This window comes from Hakea prostrata, chromosome 5 (genome assembly GCF_041222555.1).
Source record: "Hakea prostrata isolate BN-2017 chromosome 5, UWA_Hpros_2, whole genome shotgun sequence".
Classification (NCBI taxonomy): domain Eukaryota; kingdom Viridiplantae; phylum Streptophyta; class Magnoliopsida; order Proteales; family Proteaceae; genus Hakea; species Hakea prostrata.
Window position 1 is genome coordinate 16,920,766 of NC_142604.1, and position 26,925 is coordinate 16,947,690.

Below are 26,925 nucleotides of genomic sequence, written 5' to 3' on the forward strand. Positions count from 1 at the left end.
GGGATGAGGACATTAATCTCCCGCATCAACGTGATAAGGTAAAAAAATAACAATCAACCAAGACGAACCAATTCAATCATCTCGATCATGACCGGTTCAAGAATTAAATCAAGAGGTATAGTGACCATCAAGGAAACTGACTGTTATAGAAAAGAAGTAATCCCGTTAAACTTGGGATAGGCAATCGTGCTCTATATGAAAAATCGCAATTAATTCACATTGAGGGAGGGAAATCCTATGATTGGACAACTAATAATGAGACTTGTGAATTGATCCAACAATTAACAGTAAGAGGTAAACCCTATATAAATCAAAGCATAACATGAAGAAAATGTAACTGAATCATTTTCCTCCATTCTCACCTTTCACTTAAACTCCACAACTCGCTAGAGCTCTGTGGTGGTGCTCCTACTGATGTAGCCTTCGAAGGTGACTTCCCAACTGCCGAGTGGGCCTACGTATGATATTGTTTTGCAGGAATCCAAAGGCTGATCAATTTTTGGACACATCATTTGGCATCGTCTGTGGGAAGATAGTTCGAAGAGCCATGGTAGATACCAGATCAACACTTCATAAGAATCAGAATCAAATTTTCCCACCTCCTTTAGGTGAAAATTTTATTCCCCCAGGAGAGGATCAGTCTCGAGAGATCAAACAACACAAAGAAAAAGAAGTGATAGAGGGAGTACGCTTAAACAATCAGAATGGGGAGATCCAGATGATCCCAGTCATTCATGAGCAAATGAATCAAAGTCAACAACAGATGAACCAAATGCAGATTCAATTTCTCGAGATGCAAGCTCTACTCCAAATGATGGCAAGGATTTGGGGGGCTCCAAAGAACCCAAACCCTTATAATCATGAAAAGACAAGAAGGCAGGCTCGAAGAGCGAAAAGGAGATGTTTTGCAGTAAGAGGATGTTCTTCACAAAGAGAAAGGAACATGACCGAGGGACAAGATTTTCGACAACCACCCTTAAAGGAACTTAAGGCAGCAAGAGGTCGAAGGCCAACGTTTGGGAATACAAAGAACCGAGGAGCTCCCATAGAGAGATGACGTTGAAGTTCAAGATCGGTCACAAGGCAGTCAAACAAGGACCCTAACTCATCTCAAGAGAGGCATTCAGACACATTCTACAACATCCCAACATTCGTACATGGATAGCGTGCAAACACCTAATACCAGAGCAATTCAAATCGATAAAAAAGTGACAGATATAAACCAAAAGCTATGACAACTTACAAGGGACAAGAAGACAGATGACATATATTTGATCATCAAAAAGACCCTTTCCAGGTACGAATTTCCTCATAATTTTAGGCTCCCAACCTTTTCCCTATTTGATGAATGTGGAGACCTAGTGGCCCATATAAGTTGTTACCAGCAAATGATGGTGGTAGCTAGGAATTCAAATGAAATCTTATGCAAGATATTTGGGTCCTCACTGATGATAGCTGCCCATAAGTGACTCTCGAACCTGCCCTTGGGAAAGGTAGCTAACTTCGACGAGCTTGCCAGAAAATTCATTGGTCGGATTTCAAAGTAGAATACAAACAAAGAAGATCGAATAGACTATTTTCACTGTTAAGCAAACAAAGAATGAGTCCATTCGGGATTATTTGCAAAGATTTAATAAGGCAACAATGGAGATTAAGAATCTCGATGAACACGTATTGAAAATAGTCCTTTTTACGGGACTTTCCAATAGGCGTCTTTTGGAGTTATTGCTACAAGATATGTCGACCACCTATGCCGAACTTGTTCAAAGATATTAGAAGCAGGCAGAAGTCACAAAAATTCTTGATTCTCGACAAGGCGAAGCGAAGACAGCTAGTAGGGAGCACAAAGCTTTCGAAAAATGGCAAGGTTCAAAAGGACAAAATAGTGATCAAGGGAACAAGGGACGATCTGGTTGGGGGCAACGCACACCCAATCATGCCAAATACATCCCCTGAATGTGCTACGGTCAGAGATTTTGATGCAGATCAAGGATCGGGACATACTGAGATGGCTGCCTAAGATGGTGTCCAAACCTGAAGAAAGAAACATGAACAGGTATTGCCGATTCCATAAAGATTACAGGAAATACACCGAAGAATGCAGACATTTGAAGGCGAATATTGAGAGGTTAATATTCCAAAGGCATCTTGCCAGTTATGTGAAGCACAGAGAAGATGATTGGGAAAGGAAAACTTGCTAGTGAGAAAAGAAGAGAACGGTCAAGTAGCAGAGACTATAGGCTTGAAGCTTCCAACCCAAAGAAAGGAAAAGAGATAGTTGGGGCAAACCGATCCCCTCCTCACGATATTTGGAGGATTAGAGCCTGAGTCCCTCAGAAAGCTAAAAGCAAAAGTCTAAATTCGTGGGGTTGGAAGAAGTAACCAAGAAAAGAAAGAAACCAAGCTCTCAGGAAAACAATCACGTTTGCTGAGGAAGATGAAAAGGGAGTTTGTAGTCCTCACGATGAAGCGATCGTGATCAAGGTGGAGATTGGTCATCATGAGGTGCACCTATTGCTAGTAGATACGGGGTCCTCGGCAGATTTGTTATCCTATGAGGCATATCATAAATTAAAGATGGATTAAGATTTGATGAGACCAACTTCAACTCATTTGTATGGTTTTGTAGGGTCCTTAACTATAGTAGAGTGAGCAATATAATTGGACTCAACAGTAGGGACAGTGAATTTTCTAGTCGTTCAAGAGTTGCTTGCATATATTGTCATCCTTGAAAGACCATCCATAACCAAATTAGGAGCAATCATGTCAACCAAACACATGGAAATCAAGTTCCTGACTGAAAATGGAGTTGGTGAAGTTGCTTCAAATCAAAAAAACTTCTAAACAATGCTATATTTCTTACCTAAAGGACAAATTTGGACTGAGGAAGGCAATCGTCATGCCGATCAAGATCCGTGATGATCGAGATGAAGAGACCATGCAGAGGCCTAAGCCTTTAGAGAAGTTGGAAAGGATCCAATTGGATCCCTCTAAGGAGGCAAAAGGAACTTTTATTGGTTTGGAGCAGCCAAAGGACTTTAAGGAGAAGTTAAAGGAGTTTCTTTGAAAGAATATGGACGTGTTTGCGTGGTCGGCAATAGATATGCCGAGGATAGACTGCAACGTAGCTGAACACAGGCTATGGATCAAACCGAAAGCCAAACCAGTTATTCAAAGAAGAAGGAACTTCTCTATTGAAAAGCATGAGACCATACGAAATGAAGTGGAAAAACTTAAGGGTTCGGGATTCACTGAATCGATCGAGTACCCAACATGGTTTGGCTAATGTTCTTATGGTTAAGAACATGAATGGCAAGTGGTGAATGTGTACTGACTACACTAACTTGGACAAAGCATGTCCGAAAGATTATTATCCTTTGCCCTAAATTGATCTCCTCATTGATGCGACAACAAGATATGAGACTATGAGTTTCATGGACACATACTTAGGGTACAACCAGCATCCGATGAACAAGGAAGATGAGAAGTTCACAGCGTTCATAACCTATCAAGAAAGCTTCTATTACAAGGTGATGTCATTCGAGCTCAAGAATACAGGAGCTACCTACTAGAGAGCGGTTAATAAGATTTTCAAAGACTTGATCGGTCGAAACGTGGAGGCCTACATCGATGACATGCTCATGAAAAGATTTCGGTGCTCAAATCATGTCTCGAACCTAGCAGAAGTCTTTGGTGTACTGAGGAAATATTAGATGAAGTTGAACCCAGAGAAGAAATGTGCGTTTGAAGTATCTTCGGGAATGTTCCTGGGGTTTATGGTGTCACAAAGAGAGATCAAAGTAAACCCCATTACGATTTGAGCGTTGATTGACATGGAGCCACCAAAGACTATTCGGGATGTCCAATGTCTAACTGGATGAGTAGCTGCCTTAAACACTTTATAGTGCAATCGGGAGAATGATGCTTACCGTTCTTCAAAGAGTTGAAAGACCTGAGGGGTAATAAAGAAGCACAATGGATAGAGGAATGCCAAAAAGAGTTCGAGAACATGAAGGAGATGCTCGAGAAGCCAACCTTGCTATCCTGACTAGAGAAAGGTGAAAGACTACAGCTGTATTTAGCATCCTCAACTTCAGTAGTGAGTGTTGTCCTAGTTTGGGAACAAGAAAAGAAACAGTTGCTAATACACTATATAAGTCATGCACTTCTTGACGTAGAGACCAGGTACTCGAAGATCAAGGAATAAGCTTTGGCATTGATGATGGCTGCAAGGAAACTGAGGCCCTACGTCCAAGCTCACCCGATCAAGGTATTAACTAATTGTCCCTTGAAAAAAGTACTTCATAAGCCAGACCTTTAGGAATGGATGGTGGCATGATCGGTAGAGCTGAGTGAATACCGGATGGATTTTAAACCCCGAATGGCCATCAAAGCATAGGCTTTGCCTGATGTCGTTGTCAAAACAACAACTCCAATGACAGAGGATACCGAACTCCAAAGCTCGATGATGTGGAATGCTTATGTAGATGGTTCAAGTAACAAACAAGGAGGGGGAGCTGGAATCCTACTAAAGAATCCTGGAGGTTTCCTCATTTGGTACGCATTGAAGTTTGAGTTTGAAGCAAGCAACAATGAAGTTGAGTACAAAGCTTTTTTAGCAGGACTTCGGCTGGCAAAGGCACTCACCCTCCCAGAGATAACCATCTACAATGATTCTCAATTAGTGGTGAATCAAGTTCAAGGAGAGTTCGAGGTAAAGGAACCTCGGTTGGTAAAGTATCAAGAAATGTTACGGGAACTAATGAAGGGATTCAAAGAAGTTCGAATCTTTCAAATCCCGAGGAAGGAGAATGAAATGGTAGATGAACTATCAAGATTGGAAAATGCGAAGGTAAAAACTCTTGAACTCTCTGTATACATCGAAGAATTTAACTTTCCGAGCACGAGGGTGAAGGAGGTGATGTATATGGAAGAAGAGCACTACTAAATGGACCTGATTGTGGAACACCTTCAGGACGATCGATTACTTGATGTCTCAAAGGAGGCACAGTTAGTTAGGTGTCGAGCTGCAAGGTACACTATCCTTAATGGAAGACTTTAACGTAGGTCTTATGTGGGATCGCTACTGAGGTGTTTAGGACCAGAGGGGTCAAAAAGTGCACTGGTAGAAGTTCACGAAGGCATTTGTGGAGAACTTATGGGAGGGTGAGCGTTAGAGCACAAAATTCTCAAGCTCGGGATGTATTGGCCAATGATGCAAGAATGCGTTGTAGTACGTTAGGTGTTGCAAAAAATGCTAAATACACTCAACCATATCAAAAAGGCCAGCAATACCTCTAACATCCATCTTAGACCCGATCCCATTCACTATGTGGGGGATGGACATAATGGGAAAGTTCACAAAAGCTTCAAGAGGAAGGGAGTACCTAGTCGTCGCCCTCGATTACTTCACAAAATGGGTTGAAGCAACTCCACTTGCCATAATTATAGAAAAAAGAATCGAGAAATTTGTGTTAGATTCAATAATACACCGATTTGGCCTCCCAAAGATAATAATCACCGATCATGGAACGTAATTTGATAACCCACTGTTCACTCAGTTTTGTGGCACCTACATAATCGAATATCAAATGTCTTCTGTTGCATATCCCCAAAGCAACGGGCAAGTTGAGGTAACTAATCGAACCTTGCTAAATGAAATCAAGGAGTGGTTGGAAGCAAATAAAGCTTTATGAGTCAAGGACCTCTCGAATGTGCTATGGGCCTACAGAACTCCATTCGAACACCAATTGGAGAAACACCATTCAAATTGACATACGAGTCAAAGGCCTTAGCTCTAGTAGAAGTAATGGCCGAGACTCTCAGAGAAAGAATTTGGAGAAAAGTTGAATGAGGAAGGTCTATTGGACAACCTAAATTCCTAGATGAAGTTCGGGCAAAGGTAGTGATCCGAATCCAACAATACCATAGGAATATTTCGTCATACTACAATTCCCGAGTAAGGCATTGGCAATATTGTCTAGGAGATCTTGTCCTAAGAAATACTGCTACTTCAGACCCTCGACACCAAAAGAAACTAGATCCTACATGTGAAGGACCATATATAATAATAAAGCAAGTAGGCTTAAGAGCTTATCGGTTAGAAAGCGCAGCAACTGACCGAGAGCTAGACAGATTGTGGAACACTTGAAACCTGAAGAAATTTTACCCTTAGTCTTTATTTGTAATGCAATTTTGACTTAGTATTCAATAAAATGATTTTTCCTCACACCGAACATCTCTTGAATGGGGGACATGTAGGTAAATGAATTGAGAAAGGATTCAAAAGGCTTCAGTACACGCCCAACTAAGACCTTCTAACACTTAGAAAACATCTGTGAATTTTTCTATGGAAAGGCTTCGGTACATGCCTGACTAAGACCTTCTAACACTTAGAAAAATCTGTGAGTTTTTCTAAAAGGAAAGGCTTCGGTACACGCCCGACTAAGACCTTCCAACACTTAAAAAAAATCTATGAATTTTTCTAAGGAAAGGCTTTGGTAGACGCCCGACTAAGACCTTCTAACACTTCGAAAAAATCTGTGAACTTCATCTAAAGAAAGGCTTCGATGAACACCCAACTAAGAGACCTTCCAACACTTACTGAGAATTTTTCTAAGGCTAAAAGCTTCAATTCAATTTTAATTAATGCTTCGAGTCAATCCAGTGAACAACATAAATTTAATTAACAGTAGATGGAGAAATAAATTCGTATTTATATGAAGGCCAGAGGGGGCCAACCCTTAAAAAAAAGGGAACAAGTGAAATATAGAACGCAATCAGCAAAAATTACAAGAGATCAAAAGAGAAACGAGAAGAATAAAGATTAAGGTTGTTCAGCGGCAGGGTCTTGAGCTTGGTTTGGTGGAGGTTTAGGGTCGACATTCTCGTCTGCAGCTTTGGGATCAGGAGAGGTAGGAGGGAAGTCGCTTAGGTAGCCTTCAATGTTTGGATCCTCTGGGGGATAGTCGACCTTTTGGAGAGTCCATTCAGGGCCCCCCAAGTTCAGCTCCTCATACACCTCAGCATGGCATGCCTCTTGGTGTGGTTCGGTGTCAAACAAGGGATTCTATCTCAGGATGGATCTTCAAACCTCATTCTGCCCATCACGGTAAGCCATTGCAAGTATAGTTGATCATTAAATTGCAAAAGGGCCTACTGTTGAGATATTTTCAAATGCAAGCTTTGTGAACGTCTGAGGAAAGATGTTCGGATTCTGAAGGAGCGACATGATCTTGTAACTCATCCCTTTCCTTCATAATGCCCTCGATCTTGGCACTAGACTCTGAGAGAGCCTTCTGGAGCCTCATAACTTCTCTTTCCAACTCCCCGATCCTACTTGTGGAGACCATAAGCTCTTCTCTTTTCCTTTAGAGTTTGGAACTCTCATCCCGAAGGCATGAGACCTCCTTCCCCTTGGCCACCATTTCTTCATCTTGGTGCTTGGACTAAAAGCTAAGATGCTCGACCTGAAGCAATGCCTCCATCTGCCTATGGAAGGCGTTCACAATCATCCTGTGGCAAAAAGGGATCAGAGATTGAGATAAGGGCCTAAAAAGTCTTGAAAAAGTTGTTAAAGTGAAACGAGGAACTTACTTGATTGAAGAGTTAATGAACTCCTTGTTGGGGGCAACATCAACGATCTTGTGATCCGCAGGCATTCAGGCATTGGTTGCCCACTCCAAGGCCAGGATCCAGTCCCTGGTGACACGTTCGTGTACCTTGAGCTTCCAAGGAGGTATGTAGGCTTCCTCCCGCTCAACCCTAACCTTCTTGGAGGTCGTATCATCAAAGAGATTGTGCCTCCTCTTCATCCAAATGATGTCATCATGAGTTTGTTTGACGGCATCAATCAAGGCCTTCCCTTTCTCTAAAAGACCATAATGAATTTTTTAGTAGGCCCTTGGGGGCTTGTGAAGGAATTTTGAGGTCAGGTTTGTTGGTTCGGGCTCCTTTCTTTTGGTCTAAACCGCCCTTTCCTCAGCGGCATCAAGCCCCTCGAAAGCCCTAGCTTTTACTGCCTTTGGGTTGTACTTGGGAGGCACTGTAGAATAGAAACAAGGAATAGTTAGTAAAATGCAAGATCAATATCAAAGGCAACAAAATTAACAAAGGTTCGGGAGCTCACTAGGGGCTAGACCGCACCACTGAAGCACTACTTTGTACTCCATGGCAAGCCCTTGGATCTCTTGATGTGCCTGAATTGACTTTATAGTTCAAACGACGCTACCTTTGTTGGGAGATAGGGAAAGAGGACGATTCACCTGGGTATAGGAGTCCTAATGGTCCTAGGTGATTGGGAAGTTTAAATCTCTAAGGGGCGCTTGATAGAACAAAAACTTATAACACCACCCTTCATAGTTGGAATGACAGGTACCTTCGCAAGGATACCGCCCTGACCATCCCAGCTCACTTTTGGGACGTTTGGAGAAGAAAACCCTTACCAGGAGGGTTGGATTTACTAAGATAATAAAATTGAAAAAAAAAATGGGTAGAGAGGGGGGTGATGCCTAACTCGAAGTAGAGCCCGAGGAAGTTGACGATAAGGCACCAACTATTCGGGAGAAGCATACCAGGACATAGGTCCCAGTGATTGAGAATTTCAACAAACAAAGAGGAACAAAAGGGGAACCGAACCCCACTTTTTAGGGTATCGATGTATAGAGGAAAATTCCTCAAGAGGGTTAGAGTTAACTCTCTCATCTGAGTTACGGACCCGAAGGAGGTATGAAAATGGAATAGAAAAGTGATCAAAGATGTCGTCAAGCTTAGCATAACAAATATAAGAAACGAAGTAGCTCGAACCCTAGGAGGGCCTTTTTGATGGCCGAGAGCTACTAGCAATGGCTTTTTGAAGGAGCCTTTCGCTAATGGGGAGCAGGGGGCAAAGTAGTGGCTCCACCCTCCATTGGGTTCCCTGGCTGGTCCCTACGGAAAGATTGGGCAAAGGGACTAAACCAGCGGTCGGTGATCCTAATATTTCTATCCCCTAGAAGCTTAATGGAAGCTAAGGGACTGGATTGGTTGGCAAAATCGTCTCCCTCGACCATTTGGTTAATGGATTCATCCTCAGAAGTCATACCACTACCCATCTTCAAAAGAAAAACTATAAAATTCCTAAGGGAAAGGTTTGGAAAAGGTCTGGAGGCAACCCAAAAATTAGCTGAGACTATGAACCCAAGAGAGAAGTAGACAATGGAAGAAAGAAGAGAAAAAAGGAATGAGTAGGAGACAGAGGAGACTTACTTGTGAAAAACTTAAGCAAAGTTGAAGTTGGCACTGGGAGACTTGGAGACCAAAGGTTGCTTAGAGTTCGAGGGGATCTTCAAGCATAGGGGTGTTCGCAAGTTGGCAAAATAAAAATGAAATGGGAATACACAGGGGTTTAAATAGATCCAAAGGTAAATTTGTATGAACAATATTAATTCGAATCAACGTCCGAGTGTGAGCGACGATTTGAGAGTAAGAATTCAATGAATGAGATTAATCTAAGATCAACAGCCAAAAGTTGGTGACAGTTCAAGGAAAAGAGTGTTATAATGGCGTCTGTTCCCAATAGGCATGTGGCGTTAAAGGCACGATTCTTGATGAGCATATATGGCTCGAGAAAACATACCATTTCTAACAATAAATGCGACATTTGGAGGACGGTTGGAAGACGTAGAATTGTTTAAACCTTCCACCTATTACACCCATGATTTGTGGTCGAGAAAGACATACCAAGTGATCTGTCTCTTGATCTGATCCCTTGGTCTGAGGGGCTCATGATAAGTAAAAAATAACAATCAACCAAGATGAACCATGGTCAGTTCAATCATCCTGATCAGGACTAGTTCAAGAATTAAATTTAGAGGTATTGTAAGCACCAAGGAACTTGACGGTTATAGAAGGAGATGTGATCCTGTTAAATTTGGGATATGCGATATGGAAACCACAACTAACTCACAAGAGGAAAATCCTATGATTGGACAACTAATAATGAAACTTGTGGATTGATCCAATGAGTAATAGTAAGAGGTAAACCCTATATAAATCAAAGCATAACAAGAAGAGAAGGTAACTGAATCATTTCCCTTCATTCTCACCTTTCAATTTAGCTCTACTACTCGTTAAAGCTTTGTGGTGGTGCTCCTATTGATTTAGCCTTCGGAGGTGGCTTCTCGATAGTCGAGTCGGCCCACGTCTAACATTGTTTTGCAGGAATCCAAGGGCTGGTCAATTTTTGGACGCATCACAACGTATTTAGGGTTTTCTAATAAGTTTTCTACCCCAAAAATGAAGAAGAGGTTTTTTCCATCTGAGGTTCATCCAGGCTAGGTTATCGCACCTCAACTACATATCCTTAGGAGAGCTTTGTATAATTAACATAGGCGATATTTCTTCCCTATCCCCTGGCCCAAAAATGAAGAGGTTTTTCTCTCTTGGGTTGAGAGATGCTATAATGAGCAAGTGTGTGTGTATATATATATATATATATATCTATATATATATTCCAAATTTTATAAAAGGAAAAAAAAAATTATATGCCTTAAAGTTGAATTCTAAATTTTATCAAAAGAAGAAAAAAAATCTATATAACTTAAAGATTGAACTCTTAGCCTTTTACTAAGAGATGTTAACCTTTGCCAACTAATTCAAAGTTGAGTTTAGAAAAAAAGGATGGACAATCATATTCTTGCAAGGAGTTGCATAGGCATATGATGCACCGTAAGTCTATAATAGTCAACAAGTAAGATCATTCTACAACTAACAGAAGAAGAAGATGTGGATCATGGATTCTCAAGGTTTTGGGGTTTAGAATAAAGTCATAAGGGGAATAATCAATTGTTTTAATTTAGAAAATTGTATAATTTCATTTTGTCTGTGTTTAATAGTTAATACTTTAGAATCAATGTAAGAAACATACTAGGAGACTAATATGTCAAGTAAATATTTTAATACGTATATAATGCACATAAATGTCATACCTAATACACGCTAAGAGGAAGGAAAAAAAATTATATGTTGTGCACAACAATGCATTTTTGTACCAAATGATTGGTTGGAGATTAAAAGCTTAATTTTAAATTTAAAAAATCCTCAAAGTCTTGTATTTACTTTGTTTTCTCAGCCAATCATCTGGTATATATGTCCAATACTGTGCACAACAGAGGAAGTTTTCCCTGCTAAGGAAGACCATATTAGAAAACTTATCCATATTTCTAGATTACGAATTTAAGGTACATCTTACAATAATGGTCCTTGGTGATGGTGATAAACGTGGCTATTCATTTCTTCTGAATTTTTTTTTTGTTTGGGGGGGGGGGGGGGGGGGGGGGGTTGAATATTGTCTCCTGATTTACAATATAGTAAATAAGGTGAGCATATGCAGTTGATAAACTTGGTTTTTAGTTTGTGCTTCAAATTAATTGTGCATTTGATCTGTAAAAGATACAGGACATACTTTCCAACTTGGCGGAACATAATGAATCTCAAATAATCAAACATGATACATGAATTCTTGTACAACCTTGAACTGTTTTCTACTTATAATCAATCATAGAAAATACAAAGTTCAAACATCCATATCAACGTTCCCGTCTTCAGGGAAACACTAATAACCCTACGACTCCTCCAACCACCTTTGCAAAATTACAATGACTGTTTTTCTCGGGGTCACCTGTGAGGCCTGAAGATGCCCCCATTATTGTAGAGAGAACCGCAGCTTGCCTTCATTGTTCTTCAATTTGAACTTGTTTCACAAAATTTTGATGCTGTACAGCTATTCCTAATTCCTATGGCTCTATATACAAGAGGATAATTCTTGATAATCCACCTGGGGCCAAAAGTGGTTCTCCAGGTAAGCGAAAAACTGTTGAAAAATGTGGAAGTCACCAAAAGAATGCAATGAAATAATGGGTTAGGAGCAATCAACAGAACCTTTTTTGATTCAGGGCAAGGTAGCTCCATCAGTCTGATAGTATTTCTTCCAATTCCGATTCCTCAGATTTAAGGAACAGATTATCATCTAATTGTGTCATACTAGAATTTCCCTTCTCCCCTGGCCCATCTTGATTGTCCATATAATCTAAATCTGAGAAGTCTGGTTCATCATCAGCAAATTGATTGTCAATGGCTTCACCAATATCTTTGATTGATTTGTTTTCCCCAATATCCTTTTTCTGGCCACCCTTAATCTGACTTTGGGAAACTCGACCCTGTTTTCCCTTTGCCTTGGAATCTTCACATATGCAGGTTGATGGGTTCTCATGAAATTCACCCCTGCCTGGCCTCACCTCATTTGGCTCTCCCATGAAGCCTATTTGATAAGTACGAACTCTGGATGCAAATTCTTCCCAAGTCATGTTAGTCCGAGAAGGAAACAAGGAATTCAGTTTTCTACCATTTGGACGAATAGTACGTTTATGTCCAAAATATCTCCTGCAATAGAAGATAAAAGGCAAAAGTAATGTCATTACCAATCTTTGTAATATGGATACCAAAAATATAAATTAAGACCATTATACCTTCGACCGGCTAGAATTCTGGCCATGTTACCATTATTATTGGTTACAAATACATCACTCTCATCTGAAACAATAAAATCAAGTGCAGCCATGCGAGACGAAAATGTGGAGAATAGTGCTAACTCATCCTTGCTTGCCAAAGTATCTTTTGAGTGGAAATTTGGGAAAAGAGCTTTGAGGGGGCCTATTGTTTCTTCTCCCCCATATATTTCACCGGATGCGACATATATGTGAACATCACTGCCAAACCCCAGTGCTCTTAACATTAGTCCAACCTCCTCTGGAGTGAGAGGACATCTTCCATGCCTCCGTTCCTTGTCAGGGTTGTTTTTCTGCGAGGTATTTATTTGGAAATTATGTAAGGCATGCTTACTATATCCTAATACTTGAATGTTGTTCACCAATAAATCAGAGCAAGGAACTTACATGCAATGTTTTCCACCTCTTACGGATTGTGCCTAGCTCTTTCCTTTCCTTGTCTCCTCCACCATAGTAACACCCAGAGAATGCAAGCATATCAGGTTCAAACCTGTCAAGAGAAAAGCATGGTTGCATCAAAGTAACATCAACAATCTCCCAGCTACTATTATATATCCTTTTTTATTGAAATACAAGATAGTAGAAATGAATTTTCTGAAAATTGTTAATGCTACTCCTAAAAAAAATCAGATACTTGAATAAGGTAAAATATAACGCAGGCAGCTTCCTTTTTTTATTATTTTATATATATAACTTTCCTTGAGAAACACGGGAAGGACATGTGGTGGAGATACTACATAAATCAACCAACCATGGAGTGGAAAGCGGCCAAGATGTCCTACCCGATATGTATCCTTCCGGGCCAGGTGTTCAGCAATGCTGTTGCCACATCTGGGAATAAAAGCAAAATTACAATCCATAAAATAAGACTGCAACTGCTGAATATCGAACACTAACCAAAGAGGGAGCAGTAGCCGGGGAGGCAAGGATTTTTATCAAAGCCTGAGAATCCAATTCCACCACCAAGAAATCAATCCCCTCAGAGAGAGCTTCGAGTAACCCTTCCCGAACTGCCATTGATTCCCCAAGAGTACCAAATCAAACTGTAACAGATTCGACACTACTACCGGCAGAGGCTCATTATAAAAAATGATCATGAAGCCCAACCCAGAGCAGGCCTTTCTAAGGGTTGCATCGCTATTCATTTTAAAGTATGGTGGGTTAAAATGCTGGGTGGGCCTGATCTTTATTTCCTGTGGCTCAATGTTCACTTTCTTTTGATTTTTCAAACAATATCCACTCCTTTTCAGCCCAACAGACAATGTCCAGAGGGCTCCTTGCATCCTTCGAACAGAAACCTATTTCTTCCCTTACATAGATGCCAACAGTGTGTATGAGACAAGTCCTTCAAGTGTTCAGTCCTCTTTACCTTTCTGAAAAATATTCCTCCAATCTCCCAGTAAGTATGAAAAGATGGGTTTTCCAGTGCTATGTAACCAAGGGGGGAAGCCAACCAGGTTGCTCAACCTAGCAGCTTTTGTTTCTACAAATTTTAGTTTAATATGTATATTCTTCAATGTTCCTTTTGTTTAAAAAAGTAATACTATGGAACCAAAGCTTGTTAAGGTAGGTGCTGCAAGGGTTTTACTGTCGAACTTGTAAGGTTATTGGGATGCTAGTGACTGTAATGAGGGAAGAGTGTCCCTCTCCTGGTATACTTTAAGTCTTAGAGTTGTCATTATCTTTGAGCTATTGTCTTCTATTTCATTTTCTTCATAACTCATAATTGAAAGCCCATTTGCTGTTATTATAAATAGAGGGACTGCACCACAATAGGGACAGGTTGAACCCTCTCATGGCCTCTGGATTCTCTCCTCCTCCTTTTGTTTTCTCTTCCTCTTCTCTTCTCCAACTTCGTTAAGGACCAGCAATTGGTTTTCCTGATGTAACCCAGATTCTAGGGTTTAGGAATTTTGATATCAAACACTCTAGGATCTTCTCACAACCCTTGGGAAGCCTGCTTCAATTATTATAACCAACAGTAGTTCGTGGAATGTGGAATGGAATGTGGGAAAAATAAGGGTTTTAACAATATACAACATGGGATGGGTGGATTTAAGAAACTGGTATATGGGAGCCTTCAGGGGACTGAGTTCTGTTATCAAGATGTATAGAAACCCAACCCATGGGAAATATGGGATAAATTTCTTAAGATGGGAGCTTTGGTTTATAGGTGTCAGAATGGGCTGAAACTTGGATGGACTGTAGGTACTAATATCATAAGATGATTCCCCAAGTTTGGTGGAGGTTTGGACGGCTAAATTGAAAGATGTTAAGGTTCTTGTTTTTAGGGTCTTGGTAAGTATGAAAATTCAAGAAACTAACTATATCTTGAAATCAGACAGTCAGGATGGGGTTAAATTGAGACATTGGGTCACTAGGTTTCTGGAGATAATGCTCCTAAAGTTTGGGACAGGTCTAAATGGTTAAACTGGTCTAGATTTGACCTTGAAACTTGGGTCTCAAGAAAAGTCCAAAAATTCAAGAAAATAAAAAAGAAGGGTGAGCTAAATGGGGGAAGATGCAAGAAGGCTGGATATGGGGTTGGGGATGATATTCACTTATTGGAGATGGTTAAGGGATGCTGTGGTTGTTAAATTGCTGTTGGCGCTTCAAGAACTTTGAAGAAGTTGATCTAATAATTCTGCCGTGGCCCTCCCACGACCTGGGTTTCCTCCAAACTCAGATTTGTATTCAATTCAACTTGAAAATTATATAGCTGGAGGGCTTCATTTATAGCCTCAAATAAGCAATAGAAAAGGACTCTTATTTGGAAAACCAACTAGAACTCTAATTGACTTATCTAACAAACTCAATGACTACCACAACTCTAACTACTTTGACATAAAAGGACTCTATAACTAACCCTGGAGGACTCAATTCAAATTCTAAGAGTAGACATGGAATCCTAAAGACAAGGAGATTAAAGTGGACTTGAATTGTGGGATCCAAACCTAACTGAGATCTCACCTAAACAAGGACTCTCAAATATCTTGCAAAATAATAATCAGAAAACAATAAAATAAAAATAGATCTAGGGTCCAAACAAAACACTGGACTCAAGGGGACAAAGATTTAAGACACGAAATTTGTCAAAATGACCTAAATACTCTTGGGAGGGTTCGGCCAGCCTTTGCACAAATTGGGGCTTGGTTCTTGGAGGGGGCTGGGCCAGTTTACATCTTTTCCCCACCTACAAAGCTAGTCGAATATTATGACCTAAATAAGCTACTTTTTCAGAACAAGATATTCAAAACTAAAATTTGCAGAACAAAAGCTGCTACCTTTGTATATTATCTTATTCAAGTACCTGATTACATTTTTAGAAGTAGCATTAAAAACTTTCAGAAAATGCGTTTCTACAATCTTGCACTACTATGAAGCATAAATCAATGTATTAGTCATAGCTAATTTTTTTAGGATTTTCATGACAAGGAGCCTATCAAGCATTAATCTCTAGCAAAGCCAAAGATTTTTGGGTATCTCTTTGTCTTATTATTCTTTTCGGTAAACTTATTTATTGTGGGCCAAGGAAAGGTTGGTGTGTTGTTCTCAAACATCAAGAAATAATCACCGATTAGAAGATACCAGAGATTTGGTCATGTACTTAAATTAGGTTGGTTCTGCAACAAGGACATGATAAAGAGTATGTCGGTTTTAAGAGAAAGACTGTTTTTAGTTTAATATTTAAGAAGCAAATCTAGCTCTGAGGTCCACAATTAATGGACAAATGTAGAAATGCTGCCTCACACATCAAGAGATTCATCAGATGACTCCCAAGTTCCAACTGACCATCCTAATCATCTAATGAGCAAAACTTTTTTATCCACGTGCTAAGCAGTCCAAGCCACATCTATTCAGTCCGATTCAGATTTCAGTGAGATTTATCAGATCATGTTAGTCCAGGATCCAGCCTTTCAATTGAACAGTCCGGAGTGACTGAGAAAGTACATGGTGAATAACTAAGGACAGGTCATTTCGAGAGTTCTTGATATCATTCATTCTTTTTCCTTTAAAAACAAAAAGACATTCTTATACGGCTTTGACAAAATCATAGGATACATAAGAAGACAAGGCAAGGCAATAAGACAGGGAAAGAAGATAATGGAAATATTTCACTTTCCAGTATTAGTCATGAAGGAGAAAAGCAAAGGACTAATTGACTAGTTGCATTCTATGGTGAAGCAAGAAATTTCAAATACAATGAAAAGAAAATACCAAGAAGGAAAGAGGGAACCAAGTATGCCCATTACCTCAGGTGGAGAACAATAAATCGCTCGCTTTTCATCCTCATTCTATGGACCAGTTTCATGCCCATTTCATTTATAGAACCAGTAAACCTTAAGGCATGGTAATTAACTTTACATCTCAGCTTCTGCAAGTCTGTATCCAACTTGTTCGCAAGCCTATAATCAAACTTGTTGAGCTGGACAGCCTGTGTCACAAAATAAGGCACACAAATCTCATCGATATTGCAGCTGAGATCTACAATTATATCATACAGTATACTTCAAGTCTTCAACAAATTGTTTGTTCTTAAGGTTCAATTTATTCTGGGTTAAAACCATTGTAAGATGCAAATTGTAGGTAAACATCCGTTTTTCATGCTGGCTTTACAGGATTTTCTGTTATTTCAGTTTCACACTTTTACCTAGAAACAAACAAGAGTCTTAAGTAAAACACTCAACAAGCTTGAACGGGTTCTTTGTTGGTTTCATTTGGTCATTGGTAAATGATCTATTGAAGATACCAATAACATTTGAAATCAAACAGTATAAATGTAAAGTCAAAAGCAATTTTCAAAATTCGAACAAATCAGATGCAGGGACGACAAACTGAAGCACATTTGAGTTTGTAATACCAATGGCCAAGAAGAACCTCAATGAAATACATAAAAATAAACACATGTCCTACATTTCCATCATGGAGGTAAGGCCCTTTCTGAGAATCTATAAAGTACAGAGTGTAAATAAATAAATAAGCAACACGATCTATTATAACCTATAATAACTCTGCAATTGAACTTCAACTGGAAAAACCCATAATGCCAACCTTAGCCCAGAACCATAGAGGAGTAAGAAAAATGTGGGCCAAATGCACATTCAGTTTTGTTAAGTGCCTGGTTCATTATATGATCTAGGAAGCTGTTTGACATTGAACCTGTGGCCCATTCTACCCACCATTCTGTAGCAGTTAATGTCAGACCTCAGTGACAGGATTTAAGTTGCAAACAAAAAAGATAGGCTCATGGGAGAAGAAAGAGACAAGTTAGGGATGGTCTTCACTTAGTCAACAAGTTTGGGTTTCGGAATGCTCTGTACATATAATAATCAATTGGTCAATAAAAATACATTTTTCTACCAAATTCAATAAGAAGAGAAAAAAATCAACAAATGGAAAGATGAAATGATAGCTCAAAATGTTCTACACTTTATATCACTATAAAGGATGATGAAATGAAAGATCAAACTGTTCTATGCTTTATAACATTCTGAAGCAACTATTTGCAGTGTACTAATCAAGATCTTAATTTCTGTGCACAACTGAAGCCTGACTTCCAAGTGTTGGAACTGGTAGATGACAAACAATGAACAAGTAGGTTGCACTGCTACATCTTTAGGAAGAGAGGGGTCTCACAACCAAAACACTCAGAACCAGAAGCAACCCAAGTGACGGTGTAAGCAGAATGAAACCAATTGTTAAATGCCTTTTTAACATAAAAACTTACTCACAGGCTCTTGCTTTCTCATCAAGACTTGTGCAACTTGTCAAGCTCAATTGTAAGCTGAGGACTTCAGTTCGCACACCATCCTACCAGAGCTGTCAAGGCATCGCCAAGTTGATGCCTCAGCAATGAGGTGCCATTTGAGGCCCAAGACGGTTGGTTGCCTCATGTGTGCCCACACCTAAAACCTACAATCTAGACATCACCCCTTACATTCTATATTTTGTACTTCTGTACCGCATACATTTGAGCCTCCCCAGGCCTTGCTAAATGCGGAAGCCTTCTTCCCTGGGAATCTGGGATGTAACATATGGTATTAGCCTTGATTACCTGGCAGGGCATTGCCTGTGGATCAGGACACCTTGCCACCGGTCTCGACACCAAGACAACTATATATCCCCCAATGAAATATGAATGGACATTCAAATCAATGTGCCATATCTAGAAAGGATATGCTCATTGTAGAAACAATACTAGTAGGCCTGCTCAGTAGAATCAGTTGCAGGACAAAGAGTTGTGTTGCTGACCCCTTGTAGGGGATTGTTCTTGGAATACTGCTTGGACTATTACTCCGATGTCTTCCTCTACTTTGATTATCCACAAATAGCTTATAGCCCTTCCCTCCATTTTCCTGGTGGAAGAGACCCCTTCCCCTTTGATAGAGAGTGGCGACAGTAGCTTCTTCCTTTTCAGGTTCTACAATTTGCAACAGTATTGGTAAGCCGGTTTTAAAGCCTTATCTCTCACACTTGGTTGGAGAGGAATCTCAGGAGATGAACTTCCAACTGTAGATCTGTTGATTTAGTTATCTTGTTGGATGCCAGCTCCAGGATCATCTTGTTTCCCTGGAAGCCCTTGTGTGGCTCCACAAAGAAAAAGGATATTGTTGTTATTTGTGGTCTAGATCCCTCTCTTTTGATGCCTTCTAGGTCCCCCAGACCTTTTTCCCCCTCTCTCTCTCTCTCTCTCTCTCTCTCTCTCTCTCTCTCTCTATTCTCTCCTCCCCCTTTCCCCTCCACTCCCTTCCCTCCACTCCCTTCCCTCTTCTTCTTTTTCCCATAATACATTCCCTAACTTCTCCCTCGTTTGGTGCCTTGATTGAATTATTAATTAACCAAAGAGAGAAAAAAAATCTGCCTATGAGTTTTTAAAATATAATTTGTTTATTTATTTTCAAGATGGTTTTATTTTTAGCTGTGAGACAAAATGTTCTGTTCCTTTGGGTAAGGTTAGGTCCCTCCCCCCCCCCCAAAAAAAAAAAATAAAAAAAACTATTTCGTCATTCAGATTTATATTGAATTTTCAATTATATTTTAGGGGTTAACCCAGGTCCCAGATAATATTGAGGTTTAAAAAAAAAATGGAAAGGAAAAGAAAAGAAAAGAAAAGAAAACAGAGATACTCAGAAAAGGCCAGCACTTGCCTCTAATTCCAATTAACACAGAAATGATCCTACAGACAATGAATAGAAAGTTTGGCAACACAGCATACTGTTGAACAAATATTCAGTTTTAGATACAAGAACAGAAAATGCAACAAAGAAACATGGCCAAGAAAATCTCTACAATTCTGTAGAACAACTTCTCAGAAATTTACTTACATGCTTTTTCAATAGAACAGGTAGTACACGATTTTGATAGCATCTTGCAGTGCACTTCCTTGGAACACGCATTGTATATGGAGTCAAAACTTTCCCTCCTTTTCTTGGGAGCTGTTTTATGATTTTAACATCATTTGACAGAGACGAAATAAACCAATCCACATCAAAGATCTCACTAAAATTGCTGCAGAAAACATTTTTATCAAAAATTAAATATAAAATATTTTATCATTTGTATAATTTTGTAGCATAAATTGCTTATAGAACAAACCTTGAATCCTTCCAGTAAGATTTCTGATCCAGCTTAGGAACAACAAGAGTAGCATTCAAGATGCGGGCAGCGACAACAGCATCAACTATCTGCATCACATAATAGGTATATAAAGTTGGGCAAATCAATAACTATTGATGTTTTAATTTATCAACTAAACACTCTCATCAAAGCAATTAATAATTAATGATGTTTTTACATATCAACTAAATACTCTCACCAATGCTCCTCAACCATTTGCTCAGCCACCATCAAGGGGAGTGACTCAATCGATAATACTCCCAAAGACAACACTAGTAGGCTACTCCAATCAAATTATGTATTTGCATTATGCAATACAAAAGTAACATGTTTAATTATCTACACAACTCAAGTGTAATTTCAAATTTAGTGAACGTGCATAGGAAAATGAGAGAAACATGACCTGAACACAAATCCAATTGGGCACCCCCAATAAAATGACTTTGCAGGTGTCTTACTCAGTGATAAAAAATAAAAAAAATAAAAAAATCATAATACTCTGCTTCTTCCCTGGATGAAGTTTTTCTCTGAAAAGCTCTTAGTCCTGTTTTAAGCATGTTTGTATACTTGCACAACAATACACATAATGCTCACTCAGGAGATGCCAAATGGACTCATTTGCCATTGATCAACATTCTGCAGTGGAGTCCAACAAGTGTGGTGCAGTCCTAGACTGAAAAGAAATCAACTAGAAGCCAGTAAACAGGATCTTCAATGAACAAGCAGGCTCAAAGAAGCCAAACTAGGTTTTCAAGTCAAACTAGGGTTAGGTTTGATATGTTGGTTTTGTTAGGCAGGTCTAGGGGAGTCTATCAGTTAAGGTTTGAGGTTTCGTGGCAGGAGGAATAGTTTTGGACATTTGAGTTTTAGCAATTTAGAGTTAAGATGTTTCAGGTTTCTGGAAAGTGAAGATTGAAGGGGTCTAGGATCTGCACTTGGAATCAGGGCTGGAAGTTTGGATCGAGTAACCCAGGGAATGAAGGCCAAGTATGATCCAAGTTTGATGCTGTGTGAAAACCAGGGCTCTCCAGGAAGAACCAGGGAAGCGGGGTAGAAAGGTTCGAGCAAAGGGCTAGGGCTGGGATCTGATTTGAGGGAGGACCCAGGAGAGAGGCCGGGAATGAGGGAGAGGGAGGGAGAGAGGCCGGGAAGAGGGAGTAGGGATGAAAAAAAAGAGGGAAGAGGGAAGGAAGACACGAATTGGAGAGCTGTGGGAAGCCGTAGGCTGAGGGAACACCGTGAGGTGTGGGGGGGTGACTGGCACCATAGAAACCAGTGTTATCTTGTTATTTCTTGCATTCTTGTATGAATTTTTGGGAAATATTATTAGGGTTTCAACAGAATGCTCTGTAGGGCAGGTGTAAATCTCAATGGACTAATGGAGTATCTAACGTTTTTGATGGGGGGAAAGGACTGTGAGTGATTCAGGGCCTGGGGATTAGGGAAACACAAAGAGGAAAGCTAGGGACCTAGGTTTTGGGGTTTGGAGGATCAGAAGAAGTTGGGATGTTGTAAACTCACGTTGTCCTCCAGAAACTTGGCACCAGCTTGTTTAATGGTGGAACTTAATAAGAAGCAGAACTTAAGGGACAACTCCAAGTGGCTTTAATTGAATCTCCCAGGCTTCACACCATCAAGGAGCCAGTTGGATCAAATGCCAAGCCCACCAATCTAAATCAAACACTAGACTAAGGCTTCTTGAAGAAGAGTGAGCTGCAGCTGCAGATTGCAAAGGCAATAATTTTCTACAGTTCTTGAGTGAGTATTCCAACCCCCCCCCCCCCCCAAAAAAAAGGGGGGGGGGCATGCCCCCCAAGTTGCTTTATTTAACATGATCTATGGGCCTTACTCCTAGAAAGCCTTGGAAATCTAATCCTAGGCTGATTCCTAAACATAACGTACCCACCCTGAGAAATCGTGAAAAGTGTGTGATGCAGGTCTAAAGACCTAGCAATAAGAATAAGAACAAACATGGAATACTAGTAGTGGAAGTGGGAGTAAGACACTAGAACGATTTCTTCTTCTTCTTGTGGATGTAGTTCTTCAGATCTTTATCATAGAGTGATTCACAGAAGTCAACTAAATTCCCAACAGAGGCTCCAGATCCTGTTCAGAACAGCAGTGCTTTTCCTTGAACTCACAAGTTACAGCTGCACCAAAAACCAAATGCTACCACTTGCCATGTTATACTCCCAGCAATCAGAGTTCAAAAGTATGTGTTAAATCTCAAGACAAAGTCAATACTTGCGTTAAAATTAGACTCACAAGATCATCTTTCTGTATTATGTGCCATGACAATATATACGCCACTGATATCAGATAGTTGAACAACTATTTACAGTTGTCAAGGTGTCGCCCAGGCACAAGAAACTTTGCTGGCGCCTAGGTGTCCAGGTGTTGCCTTGATTATTTTTTCCTGCTTGGGTGCCTTGCTCGCCTAGACGCTGTGAAAACTCTCTTGGTGAATCTAAACCATCTTTATTTGTAATATGTCAATTTTATATTTCTACCAAATACCTTTTACTGTCGCTAGGGATTAAGAATTATACTGTCTATAGTAATCCAAATTTTGTATAAGAAACAATATTTTACTAGCTGTAATAAGTTCCACAATCTACTGTCCATGGTATGTATAGATGTGCAATATTTATCATTTTCGGTAAGTTTCTCTTTCAAGCATACCAAAGTTTTGGAATTACCAAAATCTCGACAAAATGTTGTATATCTTCCCCTATGAATTTTGCTTGGTCATTTTGAGGGTTCAAAAGGCCGAAACCCTGAAATGAGCATCAGAACGAAAAGCAAAAACAGAATTTTGACGAAACGATGCACTTGCGAAATATCCGACATTTTGCTGAGTTTTTTTTTCCCTATGGTTTTGAGTTCTATTCAGGTTCTATGTTTAGCCAGAAGTAAAATTTTTGAGTCTTAGTAGTATTACATATGTTCTTTCGTCTTTTTTTATCCAAGTTTGACAAGGATTTAGGAGTCAAAGCTTGACCAGAATTCACAGAGTCTCAGCTAGTAGAAACCTACTATAATTTCACCTCCTATAAAAACCTCCTATATAAACGATCAGTAACATCGACAACAGCTACTGAGCTTTATCCCAACTAATGGGATTGGCCAACTGGATCCTTCAAACAATGCTGGGGAAAACCAAGGCCTGCACAAAGGTTAAGAACAAAAATGAAGAAACTTGAAGTAGCCTCATTTGATTGAGGGTCAATGCCAAGAAATCAGATCAAAACCGACATGGTTGAGGGTTGAGGGTTTCGGGTGTCAGAAGGGGGAACTGGTTTCAGAGGTTTATGGGCCATAACTTTAATAGGCTGATGAGGGGATGGGAAGTGGATCTGATACAGGTCAGGATCAGTTCTGATGGCTGGCTGTGATTCCCTAACTTTTAGAGCAGTCGTGAAAACTGACAAGGTAGAGATCAATGGGGTTTCAATGGATTTTGGATTGAAGAAGTGAACAGGGAGTTGATTCCCTAAATAAATAAAAAATTAAAAATGAATAAAACACCAAGTTCTGACATACAGAATGTAAATAGAAATCAGCAGTTGCAATTTTAGGCTTAAAGGATGTTCTATGGTTAAGGAGAATTAGAATTTCAAAAATGGGTTGAGGCCGTAACTCAGATCTAGTGAGCAGGCCGCTGTAGGGGTAAAACCACTTAAATATGGAAGGATTCTGATGAGTAGCACGTCTGGAACTGAATAATATCTAGGGTGAACTCTGGATAAAATAAAACCAGGATGAAGGGATGCAACCGCCAACCAGTAGCAACCTGATCCAGAATGCATAATTCTTTATATAATTCATCAGTTTTATTAGGCATGCCTCCAAAAGACAGATGATGCAGATGAATAAGAAGACCTGCAGGTAATGTGCCAACCTCCAAGATTCCATTTCAGGTTCTGGTTTTGGCTAGGTCTACCAAAAAAAAAATCCAATGGCTGATTGCTCAGGTCTAATAGTAAAAAAATAATGGGATACTCTACACCACCTAATATTTAGGATTTAGAAAATGTCAAGTAAGCCAAAATCACACCATAGGAACATCAAACTAGAACAGAGGAAGTTAATAACTTCTCAAACACCTATCCGATGAGGATCAAATTCTGGTCAAATAGCTTATTGGCCATGGAGAACAAACCAGCGAAATTTGAAAGAGAGTGACACTTAAATTAAAGATATGAATCCATTTTGCAATTAAAAAAGTGAAACACAAAAGAGAACCCAGAAACATATTTAACAACTTCCAAAACAGTCTAGCACCACCATAGCATTGACCGTTACCATGGTATTACTTCCGCTTATAAGCATGTATACTGTTCTAAACACAGATACTAAGTAGCACAATTGGAAGGAGAGGGTAAACCTTTTGACAGTTTATGTCACATCAAGAATGCATTTAATATTGTAAGATATTGCCTTATTCATTTGGTGGAGTTGAATCTCTGGAAGTTTCTAAGTGGATAAAAAAATTACAAATGAGGTGAGGAAAAGAACGTTTCATGTGCCAAATCTGTAAATATGATCAGAATGTATTGAGTACTAGATTAAGAACAGCAATGCCTAAAGATAACAACTGATCACAAAGAAAAAGAAATAGATCCCTTGAAATTTTGTTATCTCCATCATTCAGCATTTCAGGGACCCTGATAATTAGTATTTATTTCAGCAGTAACAATGGGTTCAACATTATCTAGTGAGAATAAAGTTTAACGTTGAAATATATATAAAGAAGATGTGTTCCAGAGAGTGCTAATTAAATAAGAGCAGGTTAAGGGATATGATAGAGAGGAAGCACATGGTGTCCACAAAATCCATCAGCCAGGCTTAGGTCTATAACCAGCCTTTATTCCTATGGTTAAGCTCCATCTACATATTTATTCATCTATTTACTTTTTTATTTTGTTTTTTAAAGGAAGAAGAACACAAGGAAGAAATAATGGAGAATTAATCCCTATGAGATGAAGATCATTGAGACAATTGACATAGAAAACTAGGTTTTTCAGTTGAGGTGGAAAAAGATTCTTCAAAGCATCAGTAAACATGACCAATCCAAATTAGATAAACCAAACAAAGGCTCAAGAATCTCACCCCTGTCCTTTGTTGATTTAAGCCTCCACTGGTTGCAATCATCAAGTAACGATCGGGCTGTGTGATAACTTTAGCTTCTGTACCAATGACGATAGGCATTTCACATCAAAGACCTTAACTGAACAAAGTTTGGACTAATGAAAACAAAAACTTCAAACAACGAAATATTTCTACACCTCAAATGAAAAGGTAGCACAAATAAAACAACCATGGTTAAACAGGGTCACAAGAACTGTTCACTTTGTGCGAAGAATACTTCAGTTTTCTCTCCAAAACGCAGAAACATACAAATCAAGCATCCGAAAAATCTTCAATAACTACAATACCCTGCTGGTCCACTTCAACGACTTGTAGACTAAAAATATACAAATTTCCTGAATCTACGGAAGCTTTAGAGTTACGAATTAAGCAGATCAAAGCACCCACACGAACAGACACAGCAAACAAAACAAGCCAAGAGAACGAGTAGAAACTTACTGCGAAACTTATTGCTTGCATTACTGCATCCATAGTAAAACTTTGATAAGGTGGAAGCCCATATCTCACGTCCTAAATTCCCTCCCTCCATCTACAATGAAAAACAATCAAATTAAGCAAAAATGAAATAACAATATCCAGAACAAATAGTTGCAGAAACCTAACTGGAACACGGAAAACTCCATTCACACTCGCATTCTTCTTTACTCCGATTTCATCACTGATCTGAAAAACACAAGAAAGGAGAAAAAGAGTAAATCAGGGGTAATTAAATGAAGCAAAAAACGGTTAGAAAGGGAATAAACAAGAAGTCTTACAGAGGTGTGATGATGATGGTGAGAAAAGGAGGTAGCATTATCGACCGGAGCAGGAGCGAGAAACGAAAGTACGGTAAGGAGGAGTAAAAGAGCGGCGGAGACGGCGGAGATAATCGGAGTCAGGCAGCGAATGTAACGATAACTGTAGCAGTTTTGCTTCTGCTGCTGCTGGTGGCGCCGTCGCTGAGAAGCCATGCCTCGAACCGTGGAGTGCTACCCCACCCCACTGTCTCCCTCGTCTCTCTCTTCTCTCTCTCTCCCTTCTATACAAAAGAAATATGAAATTTAATAATAAAGTACAGGTGCACACGTGGCAAATCTTTAACGCGGAATTCTACAGAAGAGAAGAGAAAAGACGAAACGGTCATACCAGACCCAGTTCCCGATTTCTGTGTCTGTCTTTCTCAAAGTCTCTGTCTCTGAAAACATCAATTTCGACGATTCAACGACCGAGTCATGGGTCCACGACAAATCTGCAACTTGGAATTCAATAAAACTGCCGAGCGAGCAGACATGAACTACACCACCACTACCACCTTCAATCAACCACATTGAGGTCTGCACCCAATCGCAGTCATTTTTTATTAAATTTATTCTCTGCTTTCTACTTTTAATTCCTTCTTACAGAGGTAGATCTGGTCCATTTCTGTCAGCAGGTTTTAAAATTCAGAAAATGGAAAGGAATCGGTTTGGGAAGATCCAGATCCAATTCCGGCTAGAATTGATTCAAAACGGATTTCGATCTTTTACTACTGGTCAACACTACTTTTGTCTATTCATAGTAAGTTCGGTTATGGATACGGATACGGATACGGATACGAACACGAATGGCAATTAATCAGTCCATACTGTTTCAG

At 39.6% G+C, this 26,925-nt stretch overlaps 1 protein-coding gene across 2 annotated transcripts; it reads right to left on the reverse strand.

The window, feature by feature from the left end:
* Positions 1–11,369: 11,369 nt before the first annotated feature.
* On the reverse strand, positions 11,370–26,297 carry LOC149015492 (O-fucosyltransferase 6-like). Of its 2 annotated transcripts, XM_089155165.1 has the most exons (11): positions 26,069–26,297; positions 25,917–25,976; positions 25,752–25,842; positions 25,275–25,351; positions 20,142–20,230; positions 19,871–20,054; positions 16,799–16,980; positions 12,933–13,035; positions 12,507–12,838; positions 11,920–12,420; positions 11,370–11,815 (listed from the first exon to the last, which is right to left on the reverse strand). In XM_089155165.1, exons 1-10 carry the CDS (start codon positions 26,261–26,263, stop codon positions 11,949–11,951), a joined length of 1,785 nt encoding a protein of 594 aa, XP_089011291.1. In that variant the 5' UTR covers positions 26,264–26,297; the 3' UTR covers positions 11,370–11,815; positions 11,920–11,948. The 2 variants fall into 2 exon arrangements, with proteins under 2 accessions (XP_089011291.1, XP_089011290.1); XM_089155164.1 differs by having other exon boundaries at positions 11,370–12,420.
* Between the last annotated feature and the right edge of the window lie 628 nt (positions 26,298–26,925).